This window comes from Rhipicephalus microplus, chromosome 6 (genome assembly GCF_043290135.1).
Source record: "Rhipicephalus microplus isolate Deutch F79 chromosome 6, USDA_Rmic, whole genome shotgun sequence".
Lineage (NCBI taxonomy): Eukaryota > Metazoa > Arthropoda > Arachnida > Ixodida > Ixodidae > Rhipicephalus > Rhipicephalus microplus.
Window position 1 is genome coordinate 130,025,813 of NC_134705.1, and position 14,403 is coordinate 130,040,215.

Consider the following 14,403-nt stretch of genomic DNA (forward strand, 5'->3'; position numbering starts at 1 on the left):
CCGGATGACACGTGCCCCGCATGTGAGGAGAAGTCCACATTAGCACATATGCTCTAGGGGTGCATTCAATCAAGCGCAGTTTCTTCCATGGCCAGGTGGACAGCGGCCATCCGCATGCGCCTCCTGGCCGACCAGCTTTGAGCTGTCCAGCAGGCCCACGAAACGGCCGAAAAAGGCATGGCCTGGTGGCCCCGACGTGGGAGTTCCCCACTGCGCACTAGATCGCCTCCAGCAAAACTTCGATGATGATGATATGTGAGGTTTAACGTCCCGAAACCACCATATGATTATGAGAGAGGCCGTAGAGGAGGGCTCCGGAAATTTCGACCACCTGGGGTTCTTTAACGTGCACCCAAATCTGAGCCCACGGGCCTACAAGATTTCCGCCTCCATCGGAAATGCAGCCGCCGCAGCCGGGATTCGATCCCGCGACCTGCGGGTCAGCAGCCGAGCACCTTATCCACTAGACCACCACAGCGGGGCTCCAGCAGGGCTTCAATAAAGCTTTTTCGGTAAATCAATCAATCAACCAATAATTCATTGTCTTGATTTATTTCTATTTCTTTCTCGCTGTTTTTCTCTCTTAGCCTATCCCTTTCGTTTTCTTCTCTATCTGTTTGTGTCGATGTATTTTTCTCTGTCTATTTCTTTCTGTCTTCTTCCGGTAGACTTTACTCTCTCCCCTTTTCCCCTTCTCACCCTCTCCTTTTTTAGAATAATGAGCACGGTGGCCTCTGACATTAGTTCCGGCCAAGCGCCTTGAAATAACGCAATCATATCTAAAACCGAGGCCACGTCTTCAATGATCATGGTCGGCCTGTACTGTCTTCATCGTCTGCTTGCACCTGGGCTCCTGCGGCTTGCTGATTGGCCAATTGGTTGGGCTTTATACATGGCTTGTTAGGTCAGAACATGCTATGATCGAGCTAAATAAGCCAAGTCCTGCTAAGACAGAAGTAATTAAGCCACATTTCAATAAGACCATGTTAATGAAGCTATGTAATTTGACAAGCACATTACATAGCCTGTGTAATGTGTTGTGCACATTACACAACACATACATGTAATGTGTTGTGCATTTCTTGAAATGTGGTCATAACAACTTCAATAAAATGTAAAAAAAAACCATGGTGAGAACAGCACGCTAAGGCAAGTCGTGCTAATTACACCTTACTGTGAATGATGATCGTAAACTATGATGTTGACTTTCTCCATTGTAATGAAGGCTGCTAATTGTACCGAAGGTAATTACAGCTGTTGCGATGAAAATTTTACCAATCAATACAAAACTGTTCCATCTTCTGTTAATTAAGCCCAAGCTGATTAGTACAAACAAACTTAAGATTGATTTAATGTGGTCTGCACTTCGAAACAGACCAAGCAGAATAAGTAGACGGCCAACTAAAAGGCGTATTAAGGCAGCTAAGGGATCACAAGCTCCTCTATGGCCGCAGCCTTGGTAAAGTAGTGCAAGACGACGAAATGTTTTATATCAATGAACCTGCTGCTTTGCGTCCACCACATGAAATGCTTGACAGTGACAACGACACCATGACAGTAACGAGTTTAATTTGGGCCTTCTCAGAATCAACGAGTTTACACTGACTTCACGATGCCCCGCCGTGGTGGTCTAGTGGCTCAGGTACTCGGCTGCTGACCCGCAGGTCGCGGGTTCGAATCCCGGCTGCAGCGGCTGCATTTCCGATGGAGGCGGAAATGTTGTAGGCCCGTGTACTCAGATTTGGGTGCACGTTAAAGAACCCCAGGTGATCGAAATCTCCGGAGCCCTCCACTACGGCGTCTCTCATAATCATATAGTGGTTTTGGGACGTTAAACCCCACAAATCAATCAATCAATCACTGACTTCACGCGTCAATCACTTTCGTTGGCTGACGCCCGCGGTCAAGACCGCGCCATCCCACCGCATTTGCTCTGCCCTAGGAGCAATGCTTAAGCCGCAATGCCAGCGAGTGGCACGATTCACCTAAAATCTTTTTCGTTCAGACTATGCACACACACACAAAAAAAATTATGCCATATAATCACGTGGCTACGATGTATTGCATTCAATATCACTGCGCTCTTGACATATCTACTAACAGCCGCATTGCCGCCATGATGCAAGCCCTTCTGGTGACAACCTGTTCTTCTATTTATTTGCAACATTTGATAGATGCGAAAGGATCTGCAAGAGAGTTATGCGTGTGCTTCCTTCGAGAGTGGGAATTTCCACGCTACAGGTGGAACTAAAAACCTGCCCGAAAGAGAATGAACGCCCACGAACATGCCTTAGGAGGCGCGATGTTCAGTGTGCAAAAAGATAGCGAAAACCACGCTGACTTCCCTGCACTGCGGAAATTTTGGCTTAGTGGCGGCACCGACGTATTCGCACGGTGTTTTTCTTTGGTAATCCCCGCCAATTTCTCACAAGCGCTTTTAGAACCACGCGCGTTCTTGTAGCCGTTTTTATCCATGCTACCATTCTTGTAGCTGTTTTTATTCGCACTGTCTTCGAGCCAGGGCCGCCGTAGTGCGAGCTCGGACACTAAGCTGCTTCACCCCTAAAGAATTCAGGGTTAGATTGGAAGGCAGGCGCTTTGCGTGGCATCCGAGTATTATATTCTGAGCCATGCGGAGACTTGATGCTGCGCTGCAGAAAGGCCCTATACAGCCGTCGTGCTGCGCGAATGGTTGCGTTAACAAACATTACACAGAGTGGTAGAGCAGTAAAATAACTACTACGTCTCACACAATGTGAATTGCTTAACGAGTGGGTCGTTCCAACTTTTTCATCGTCCTCGGCCACAGCATCTCAACAAAGCTTACATAATGTCTTGAAGGTCCGCATTGGGTACCTCGCTTCTGAGCAGGATGGAGAAATCTCCGAGGATGAATGATGATTGAATACTGGGAGTTAAGCCGGGAAAAATTATGACGACACATGGCGTAGTAGGTACCATGCAAGGGCACTTGTATATGTTTATACATGTACAAGCTTATACATATACGAGTCTTCATACATATACGAGTTTATAACGGGAGTTGTGCTTATACATATACAAGTTTATAAAGGTCACTCTAAAGGCCATGCTGCCAGCTTTCGCTATGAATGCCACGTGTTCCGCGCAGGCCTGCCGTTTTTTTTTTGTTAACTTCCTCCTGAATTAATCACGGCTTTGTGGGACTTGAACTTCAACTCCACAAAGTTATTTTGCTCCTTGTCGTATTCAGTGCAATTCGGACAATTGGTACTGCTAGCAACGAAGATGCGGTTGTCGCTACTTGACCTAGCCACCTTCACCTAATCTTATCAAACAAAAAAGCAACGTCTTCGCTCAGTGGAGAGCACTCGGCAATCAGATAGCGGGAAATTGTTCATAAAAACCTGCAATATATGTAAGGGTCCGCTAACAGTGCTCTTTATCCAAGTAAGGGTGATGGCACTCTCGTGGACATCTTGAGGTCTCCAGCTTTCTCAGCTGTCCGAAAAGAGGTGAGCTGCATGATTTTGCCCTGTATGGTGGTAAGTAGGCACTCCGGGTTATATACTTACATTAACCAAAGTGTGGCACATACTTTTTTTATAAACGTCACTTTTTCCTGTTGTTTGTGGCTGTATACGAACCTGGCTTTGCGCAACTCTTTGCACAGCAGCATTTTTGGTCAATGTTTTACCAAGCAATCCCGCGAAATGTCATGTTCTGTATCTCATCTGTGGCAGAACCAGTTTTATGTTCTCTAACAATGGTAAAGCTTGTACCAATCTAAATTTTATCAGATCACAGCTTATAATAGCAATGTGTTCAGGTTTTACGTACCGGATTCATCGTATCATCATGAGGCACGCCTCAGGGAAAGGATTCAGTAGACGATATGATGCTCCTTAATGTGCATCTAAATCTCAGTTCACATGCATCCAGCATTTCGCCTTCTTTGAAACGCGGTCACCGCCACCGTGATTTGACCCAGCCGCCTTCGAGTCGAGTACATACCCCTAGAGCTCTGTGAAATGTTAGCTTGCTATGGGACTGTTGTGTCCCAAACCACCCCTGCGTTCCAAGCGAGCCTCCGAGCGGTACACAATGAAGCGGGGGACCGGTAGACGACCAGTTGCAATGACTCCGGTCATTGAGACTTCTTCTAGTTTACCTCCTCTGTCCCCCACTCGACAGAACGATTTCCGCTGCCACCCCCTTCTGAGTAGAAATAAACAAGTTTTAACCATTCGAGGTTGCCTATGCCTTTTCACAGCCATTCCAGGAGTACGTATATGGTACGACGACACTTCCGGACATAACAGTGGTGACGAGGATGGGATTTGGACCTGCACTACACAACGCTTTTGAAAAGCAAGTCATGGCTACGCACGGGCTCCGGAATTGGCAACCCGAATTCAACGGCTCATCATGGTCATCGTGGTTTGGACGCCTGCAATTTTACTTCGAGGCTAACAACATCACCGACGCAGCAATGAAGAGAGCCAACGCTGTATGGGGAGCAGACATATGACACAGTTTGTGCACTGATTCAGCCACGCACTGCAGCTACTGTCGACTACGACGACATCGTAGCTGCGCTACAGAAGCACTGTTATCCAAGGCCATCAGTGGTCTACAGCCGAGCCCGCTTCCAACTGCGAGGCCAACTGGAAGGCGAAAAAGTGAGCGATTGTGTGGTGTCTCTTAAAAAAGTCGCTGCTGACCGCAATTTCGGGACACCGACCTCAGTAACTTCCCCTACTGCGCCGGTGGGAGGATCGACTACCACGCCTGCTAACACCACTATTGCTCCCTTTGGACGTTATGTTGTGGGGTCGTTTTGTGTGCGGACTGCGTGACGAAGGCCTACAACAACGCCTGTTCGCAGAGACGGGTCTCATATTCTCCAAAGCGCAAGACATTTTTCAGCGGGCGGAGAGCGCTGGTCACCAACAGAGGGATATCCGACAGAACGTCGAGCCAGTGCACAACACCAGTCAGCAGCCAGGCCATTCTGCTACCACAGCCAACTCAAGGAAAAAACACAGTGCTGTTGGCGATGCGACGACATGCACGATCCCTAGGTATATCGATTCAAGACAACTGCGTGCAATTTTCGCGAAAATGGGGACACATAAAAAAGGCACGCATAACCAAAAGCATACAGCCCAGGCCAAAGGGTCCAGCGCGACGTAACCACAATGTCGACGCTCAAAAGGGCCAGACACAAGATAGCACAGCCAGAACATCACTAACGTCCGCGGCTCTATACGACTTAAACAACGTTGTGAATCTCGCCACGAGACCGAAGATAATGACAGAAATTGTAGTACACCATAGCCCCATCAAGTTTGAAGTGGATTCTGGAGTAGCATGCACGCTCATCAGTGAGGACACTTTTTGACCTACTTGGAGTGAAAACGCGCCAACTCACCAACAAGACGACACGCAGCTGAGCACGTGCTCAGGACATTACCTTCCACAACTGGGATGTGCCAACGTAGAGGTGTACTACAACGGCCAGACCCACCATCTGCCATTGCTAGTCGTTCACAGCTCCGGATCAAGCCTTTCCGGCCAAAATTGGTTCACCCCTCTTGGAGTGGTCGTTGGTGGAGTTAACCATGCAGCCAGCTATCCGTCAGTAGAACAGCTTCAAATAAAGTACAAGCCAGTTTTCTTTTTAAAAGGAATACCAGGAAGCAGCGGACCTCCGGTCACACTAGAGCTGCGAAAAGATGCAACACCAAATTTTTTTGAAAGCTAGGTCGGGAACTTTTGCTCTACGAACGTCAGCCGAGAATTAGCTTGACCGACAGCAGGAGCATAGGATCATCGAACCGACGCAACATTTAGAATGGACTACACCACTCAATGTCGTCCAAAAGAAGAACGGTACCCTATGCCTCTGCGGAGACTGCCGGAGCACCATCAACCTGTCTACAAAGGCATTATCCTACCTACTGCCGACACCAGAAGAGGGTTTTAGAACGCTTCGGGGTGGAAAAATCTTCAGCACCTTCGATTGGACACAAGCCTACCAGCAACTGAAGGTGAGTGAATCAACATCTGAAATGCTCGTGATAAGCACCAGTAAGAGTCTCTACAAAGTGAAAAGGCTACCATTCGGCATTGCTGCAGCACCAGCAAATTTCCGGAAATTTATGGAGTCTACACTTAGCGGGATCTCGGGAGTTTGCGTCTACGTAGATTATGTTACTGTCGGGGGCGCCTCCAATGAAGAGCACACAGAACGTTTGGAGCTCATTCTTGAAAGGCTATCAAATGCGAACTTGCGCATCAGCAAGAAAAATTGTGTTTTTGCGGTGCCTGAAGTAAAGTTTCCTGTACATCACATTAACGCGCAGGGTATTCACACCACTGAAGACAAAGTGCAAGCAATCACTGATCATGATTACCTACTAACAAACAATAATTGCAGTCGTTCTTAGGGTTAATAACGTTCTTTGACCGGTTTTGAGAAGATCTAGCTACAGTGGCCAACGATCTATACGAGCTCCTGCAGAAAGAAGTCCCATGGACTTGGTCGCCATGCCACCAAGAGTCATTCGTTGCCCCTAAAGAAGTGCTGAAGAAGGGACCATGAGGAAGTGCGCCAGAAGTTACATGTGGTGGCCGAGTATCGACGGTGACAACAAATCAACATTTCCCGATCGCCAGCCTTGCCAATGCAACTACAGAGCCCCACCAAGAGCTTTTATACCGAATCGGGAAAGACCAGAAACACCTTGGCACACCCTGCACATTGCTGGACCTATCGAAGGATGTTCATTCCTGGTGGTTGTTCACGCATACACCAAATGGCTGGAGGTCAAACAAATGGCCACAACGACATCGGGGGCAGTTGTCGACACTCTGATTTGATTGATATATGGGGTTTAACGTCCCAAAACCACCATATAATTATGAGAGACGCCGTAGTGGAGGACTCCGGAAATTTCGACCACCTGGGGTTATTTAACGTGCACCCAAATAGTTGTCGACACTCTGTGGCTGTTGCTTGCAACGTTCGGACTACAGCGCAAGGTTGTCTTCGACAACAGCACTTCATTTGGGTCCACAGAGATTCTCAAGTTCTATAGAGACAAATGCGAACCCAGCTGACAGCAACTGTCCCGGAGCCCTTCACGAACACATTGTTCAAGGAAGAAAAGCTCTAGCGTAGCAGGAGAATGGAACGTGGGCAGCGCATATACGCCCGCCAGTTTAACAGAGGGCTGGCTCGGTTGAAGCGACGGTGCTCAAACGCACAGGTTTGCGGTCTTGGCTCGTGGACATCGGCGGAAAGGCCACACGCCGCCACCTTAATCAGCTACGCCGTCCAGGTAGTTTGTCAAGGGAAGCTTCCATTCAAGCAGGCACCCCACAGCATCTTCGTCCCACTAAGCCTGGCATCTGGCACCGGATGAATCGGCGTCGCCGCCAACCGGCTCTGAACACAAGGGAATGACACTCAGCGAGCCGAGGCTTCTCTTTCTCCCAGAGCGTCCACGCGACAACGGCGGCCCCCAGATCACTTCCAAGCGACAATCTAGGGAGGAAGGAAATGTGTCCCAAACCCTCCCTGCGTTCCGAGTGAGCCTCCGACTGGTACACAGTGAAGTGGGGGACGACTGGTTTCAAATGACTCCAGTCATTAGGACTCCTTCTCCTCCTCCGTCCCCCGCTCGATAGAATGATCCGCCGCTCGCTGACCCACGGAAGTTCGACTTCCGCCCCCGTCTGAGTAGGAATAAGCAAGTTTTGAGCATTTAAGGTCGCCTATGCCTTTTCAGAATATAATGCTCAGAATATAACCAACCACAATACATAGCTTTCATAGATTACGAGAAGGCGTTGATTCAGTAGAAATATCAGCCGTAATGCAGACACTGTGGAATCAGGGCGCCGATCAAGTATATATGAACATCCTGGAAGAAATCTACATGGGATATACTGCTACCACAGTGCTTCATAAAGAAAGCAATAGAATACCAATCAAGAAGGGTGTAAGGCAGGGGGACACAACATCCCCACTGCTATTTACCGCATGCTTACAGGAGGTTTTCAGAAGCCTAGAATTGGAACAGTTAGGGATAAGAGTTAATGGAGAGTACCTTAGTAACCTGCGCCTCGCCGGTGACATTGCATTGCTGACTAACTGAGGGGAGGAATTGCAACTCATGATTACGGAGTTAGACAAGGACAGCAGAAAGGCGGGTCTTAAAATTAATCTGCAGAAAACGAAAGTAATACACAACAACCTCGGAAGAGAGCAGCGCTTCGAGATAGGTAGTAGTGCACTTCAAGTTGTAAAAGGCTAAGTCTACTTAGGGCAGGTAATAACCATGGAGCCGAACCACGAGATTGAAGTAACTAGAAGAATAAGAATGGGGTGGAGCACATTTGGCAAGCACTCTCAAATTATGACAGGTAGATTGCCACTCTCCCTTAATAGGAAGGTATATAACAGTTGTATCTTGCCGATACTTAGCTACGGAGCAGAAACCTGGAGACTTACAAACAGGGTTAAGCTTTAATTCAGGACGACGCAGCTAGCATTGAAAAGAAAAAATGGTAGGTGTAACCTTAAGAGAAAAGAAGAGAGCAGAGTGGATTATGGAACAAATGGGGTTCAGGATATCATAGTTGAAATCAAGAAGAGGAAATGAACATGGGCCGGGGATGTAGTGCGTAGACAGGATAACCGCTGGTCATTAGGGGCATTGACTAGATTCCCAGAGAAGGCAAGTGGGTTAGGGGGAGACAGAAGGTTAGGTGGGCAGATGAGATTAAGAAGTTTGCGGGTATAAATTGGCAGCAGCAAGCACAGGACCCGGTTAACTGGCGGGACATGAGAGAGGCCTTTGTCCTGCAGTGGACGTAGTCAGGCTGATGATGATGATGATGGTGATGATGATGATGATGATGATGCCTTTTCAATACCGTTCCAAAAGTACGTGTATAAGACGCCGACAACCCCGCACATAACAGAAATCTTGCACAGCTTTCTGTGTCTATGCAGTAAATATTATTTGTGTCGGGCAGATTCTACTGTTTGCTTTATGGCGTGTTTTCTCCTCTTTCTCACGACTATTGTTCACGTCCACATCTGAAGTCGCTTTGACGCCAATAGCACTTGCACGCCAGTCTGATGGCATATATGAAGTCGAGAATTGGACATCTCGTCTGGTTGGGAAGTATACCGTATAGTGGACCGCAAAAGACAAGAAGACGGCCAAGAGGGCGTCAAAAATATAATAAAAAGACGTTTCGCCTTCTACACGGAAGCCTTGTTCACTAAGCTGAGAGGCCGAAGCTTCTCGCTTAAATCCGCTAAAATAATCGCTTCAGGTGTCTTGCATACGACAGAGGTATATTGCCGGCGTTGCGGTTAAACACGCCTTAACCGCAACACCGGCAGTCTACCTCTTTCTTTCTTCTTCTTTTTACCCCAGCAAAGTGCTGCGTGAACAACAGCAAAAAAAAGAGACTGGTACAATTTTTTGCCTTCCAGAACGCCAACTGACCCATGCAAATGCAATCGTGGAACGGAGGAAGGAAGGGGGAATAAATGAGGAAGGACAGGGAGGTTAGCCAGTTCTCAGACCGGCTGGCTACCCTGTACTGGGGAAGGGGGTAAGGGGGATCGAATTCACGATAACAAAGCAACTAGGTCGCAAATGAAACAGACTGAATGTGGCCACGTTAGTTGTCTCCGTCACAATTGTGAACGCAGCTCGTGTTTAAAGAGACCTTGAAACTGCTTTGGTGATATTGAGTTAGCAAGCACTTTGAGTTGGCAGACAAAGTCCTCAGGGTTATTTAGAGACCGATTGGAGCTCCCTGAGTAAGCTGTGTAATTTATGACAACACTATGAAGCCGAGAATCCGCTGCACATTGGTGCAGATCGTTGCGACTTGGTCAAACACGCCTTCAACCCCTATTCACAGAGCGACATGTTCTTGGCTAGAGCAGGTAAACAGCCACGTCACCGATCTGATTGGCTGTCATGGGCTGTAGAACTTGTGGAAACAAGATCGGCTGGCAGGGTGGCGGCACCTTTCAAAGAATATATGAGCCAGTTCATGAGTGTCGTCTCTGTTGCCAGACAGCGCGCGTGCTGCCGGGCACACTATGTGAATACGAGACTACGCGCAATCTGTCGGCCCGCAATTTCGGAGGTCTATACAAGTAAATGCTAAAAAAGTTGCGCGTGCTCATCAGCTCTGCGATCACCAGCGATGCCAGCGTTTCTCATGAGTTGAAGAAACCAGGCAAATGTGAGGAGGAGGGTATGATATCATAGTTCGTAGCGGCCTTGATACACAGCATGTCACTAATTTTCTGGTGAGAATGGTTTAATTGTGCTGTATTCTAAACGCTGACCTAACTTCAACAAACCGTTTCAAGATCCCTTTAATGGGTGTCGCTCAATTTTATTATTCGAACGCGTACATGCTTTGCCTCGTGTGTTTGTTCGAAGCTGACTTTCTGAGTCCCCGTTATAACTATCCCCACCATCACTCAATTTTGTCTACAAGAGATTTTATTCTCAAAAACATTTAGTCGTTCTTCCCGTTGCCATGAAATTTAGCACTGTTTTGGTTTAGGCACTCGTGTCTTTCAAAGAAAAAGCACCACTAGTGTTTTGACCTGTTTGTACAAGATAACAAAGGTTCGGATATCTTCATGAGGCGATGCAACTCAGAACAGACACGCCCCCACTTATTGCCTCATTTTTTTTTGCTGCTATATTGTAGTGCGCATACTTCGTCTGAATCGAGGCCAACGTCACGAGTCATGTGGCGTCCTAATATCGGGAGGAGACTCCGCACTCGACAGCTACGAATATAGACGTGCACAGCTGTGCCCTCTTGCAGTCTGCTTGTTACTGCGTTGTGGTGGTGAGGCTCTTGTATGTTGACCTGACAATACGGAGAATCTGAAGTTACCGCCCCCCAAGCTTAATAGTTAGTTTGCTGCTTTGTTTGCTTGCTTGTTTTCTGGCGTGTTTGCTTGTTCGTTGATTTGTTTTCTTTAACTTCGTTCACAATTCCTCTTAAAACACTTTTGACTGGGCCCCTTAGTTAGTTAGTTACTTAGTTAGTTAGTTTGTTTGTTATTTATTTATTTAGTTAGTTAGTTAGTTGGTTATTGAGTTAGTTAGTTAGTTAATCAGTTAGTTAGTTAGTTAGTTAGTTAGTTAGTTAGTTAGTTAGTTAGTTAGTTAGTTAGTTAATTAGTTAGTTAGTTAGTTAGTTCACACTTCTTACTTGTAGACAAACTTAAGCACTTGCTTCATGTTCTAATCCCGCAAAACGACCTCCTTTGCGTGTTTATTTTCAGACTTTTTTCGCCTAGATCAACCTTCCGACGATGAAGCTGGTCAAATTTATGCACGGAGTGCCAGTGCCTCGATTCTTTCCCGACGACGCCGTCATTTCGGCGCTCTCCTACGAGCCGCAACCCGGGGACGTCTTTGTTGTTACGTTCCCAAAGTGTGGCACAACCTGGGTGCAGTGCATCGCGTACGGAATCTACAACGACGGCCAGCCACCACCCGACCTCGCAGAATTCCTGGCGAAGTCTCCGTTTATAGAGCTCTTCGGTGCTGACGCCGTGCGATCTATGCCTCGACCTGGTACAATCAAGACTCACCTGCCTTTCGACGAGAAGAGATTTTCGTCCCGCGCTAAGTACATCTACGTCGCCAGGAATTCTTACGACGTGTGCGTCTCCTTTTACCATCAGTTGACAGCTCAGACCACTGCCACGAAAGAGTGTCTAAGTTTCGACCACTACCTTCGGTTGTTTCTGGCTGGCCAGGTACCATTCGGCAACTACTTGGAAGACAGCTTGCTCCCCTGGTACAGCCGCAGAAACGAAAGTAACGTACTCTTCTTAACATACGAGGATCTGCACGCCAACATCAAGTTGCAAGTGACCAGGATCGCTGAGTTCCTTGGTAAACAGTACGCTCACCGAATCTCCATAGACCCTGCAATGCTACAGCGAGTAGTCGACATGTCCAGTAAGCAAAGCATGCGTCTATTCTTCAGAGACTTCATCACAGCCAACGTCGAGTTTGTGGAAAACTACAGAAACAGCAAAAACATTACGGTTTCTGAGGAGGTGCTAAGTGTCCTAGAGTTCCTCAAGAGCAGACCACCAGGTCACGAGTTCGTGCGTAATGGCACTGTTGGTGGCTACAAGGACGTCCTTAGTGATTTACATAAGGAGTTACTGAGGGAGTGGATTTCCGCGAAGGTTTCTGGAAGCGATGTGATGACCCTCTGGCCGAGCAACAACATTACGTAGTGCTACTAAGGTTCAAGAATGTACATTTTGTATAGTAGCATGTAAGTAAAATACAAATTTGTCATGGTAATGCAGCACTAGTATGGCTGCAGCACTATTTCAAGAGAACTGTGTTACTTATATATTTTAAAACAGTAAATAAACATATGGTGGTTGTGTGACGTTGCCTCATGAACTATTATAACATTAAACTTTAACAAAAGGAATTTTTCTACAAGGATTAGCAAACCTGCGTTTTAAAGCACCAGGAATGACCTCGCCAGATAATGCTGATACTGGGGTTCCTTCAAAGACACTGAGGACGGCAATACCACACCTTCACTTATTCAAACGTGTGGAATGAACATTCCTCGCAGTGTAGGGCTGTCCCAAGTGCATCAAACGAAATTACCTTATAAACTTAGTTTATAAGATCATCGCTTTTTTCGAGTGCCCTCCTTCCTTAAGCACAACTTCTATTCATTCTATTCGTTCACACCACACCAACAAACGTAAGCTTCTTGCCGTGTTAAAAGCCACATCTTACAGGGTCTGTCCCAAAAGTTCCTGAAAGTTTAGGTTATAATTTTGATTGAGGATCAGTTTACGGTCTTTCCAGAACTTATCAAAGCACTGTCTGTCTATAATTCATTGTACTACTTCCACCACCTCACCCAATCATTGTAAATTCCCTAGAATCCGTCAACGAGAACCTTCTTTCAAAAGGTCCTCGAAGGTGATTTTACCGTCTTTAGCATCGCATGCTGAGTTCCTTCCGCGGTTCTTCGAATTATTGGGGACAAAAAAAAGTCTGGTGGTACCACATCGAGGCCGCACAGTGGGAGTGGCGCTGCGACATTCATTTAGGCCTGCAGCTCGGAAACAATTAGCGCGGTTTGACTCCTCCTTGTGTCTCGTCGGGACTTCGGGATCATGTTCACGAAGTCCTTCCTTATTAGATCATTCGACAAAACACGATGAACGATTGTTTTTCATACTCCACACTTATCTGCAATCATCCCAACACCTAAGCTGCTCCTTGTCCGAACCTGGCCCATTTTTTTGCACTGAGTCGTGAGTTTGTGGTTTCAATGAATGTTCAAAGTGGTCGTCGTCGTTTACAGCTTTCCTACTTCCCAAGAACATCTTCATCCACTTCAAATTTTGACTATGTTTCATTGCATCGTCACCGTAGGCCTTGTGAAGCATTTCAAGTGTCTGTGTCCTGTTTTGTTTTAGTTAAACACAAAACTTCAATACATACCACTGCTCTAAAAACTCTTCGAGTGTGCAGAAGATACTTTTACGCAGTGGCTGGATCCGTCTCGACAACTGCCCTCAAGTGACCGAAACGACCGTCTTTTTTAAGCATAAACGCCTCGCTAGCTTCTGCAACTAAAACGCCGTCTTGCAAGGTGGCGTTGCTGACTACTGAAAGAAATTCTGGGAAAATGTGGGACATACCCGGTATATCACAAACAAATAGCCACAATGCCAAACTGTGGTCTTTGAGATTGGCATGACCGCAGAGGTGTGCTTGCCCCACTAAAAACGCCCACGTAGTTTTCCACTGCAGGACTAAAAACAGAAATAAACTTTAAGTTGTGACACCATAACACTCACAGTTTTCAGCGGTTAATGGTATCTTTAGTTGGTAGTTGTTTCGGCCATATTTGTTAGACTGTTTAACATATTACAATAACCATTCCTCTTTTTCATGGCTGGTTTTATACCGTATCATTTAGGGGTGGCTATTTTTCTTCCTGAACTAATAAAAAGTGCCCAATGTCGTTTCAGTTTCCTGTTATTCCAGATACATTGTCTTGGGGTGAAACAGAGACACTATCCTGTAGCGTAAAACTTAAAAAGAAACACTGGAAGATAAAGCCATGGAAGAACCCAGAAGGGAGAGAAGGCAGGGATAATAACAAGACAGGCTTCAGAAATAAGTAATAAGTCGATCACTTACCATTTCCATTCGAATTTTGCTCTACAATATCATGTTATTCGGTAAGTAGCGCATTGCTCAAGAAAAAGTTAACATGGAGCGAAAACACTATCACAAGGCGACTAGGTAATAAATTGTACACATCAGATGCAGCCTTGTTGGTTGTTTTGGTCAC

General features: G+C 46.6%; 1 protein-coding gene across 4 annotated transcripts; it reads left to right on the plus strand.

Annotated features, from left to right (window-relative positions):
• Window positions 1-3,381: 3,381 nt before the first annotated feature.
• LOC142765499 (sulfotransferase 1B1-like) lies at window positions 3,382-12,462 on the plus strand. Of its 4 annotated transcripts, none has more exons than XM_075866571.1 (2): window positions 3,382-3,494; window positions 11,330-12,462. In XM_075866571.1, exon 2 carries the CDS (start codon window positions 11,360-11,362, stop codon window positions 12,299-12,301), a length of 942 nt encoding a protein of 313 aa, XP_075722686.1. In that variant the 5' UTR covers window positions 3,382-3,494; window positions 11,330-11,359; the 3' UTR covers window positions 12,302-12,462. The 4 variants fall into 4 exon arrangements, with proteins under 4 accessions (XP_075722686.1, XP_075722688.1, XP_075722687.1 ...); XM_075866573.1 differs by having other exon boundaries at window positions 3,441-3,524; XM_075866572.1 differs by lacking the exon at window positions 3,382-3,494 and adding an exon at window positions 10,842-10,953.
• The last annotated feature ends 1,941 nt before the right edge of the window (window positions 12,463-14,403 follow it).

Excerpts from the sequence above, each read along its gene's own strand:
- LOC142765499 (XM_075866571.1), top strand. The coding sequence starts at position 11,360 with ATGAAGCTGGTCAAATTTATGCACGGAGTGCCAGTGCCTCGATTCTTT.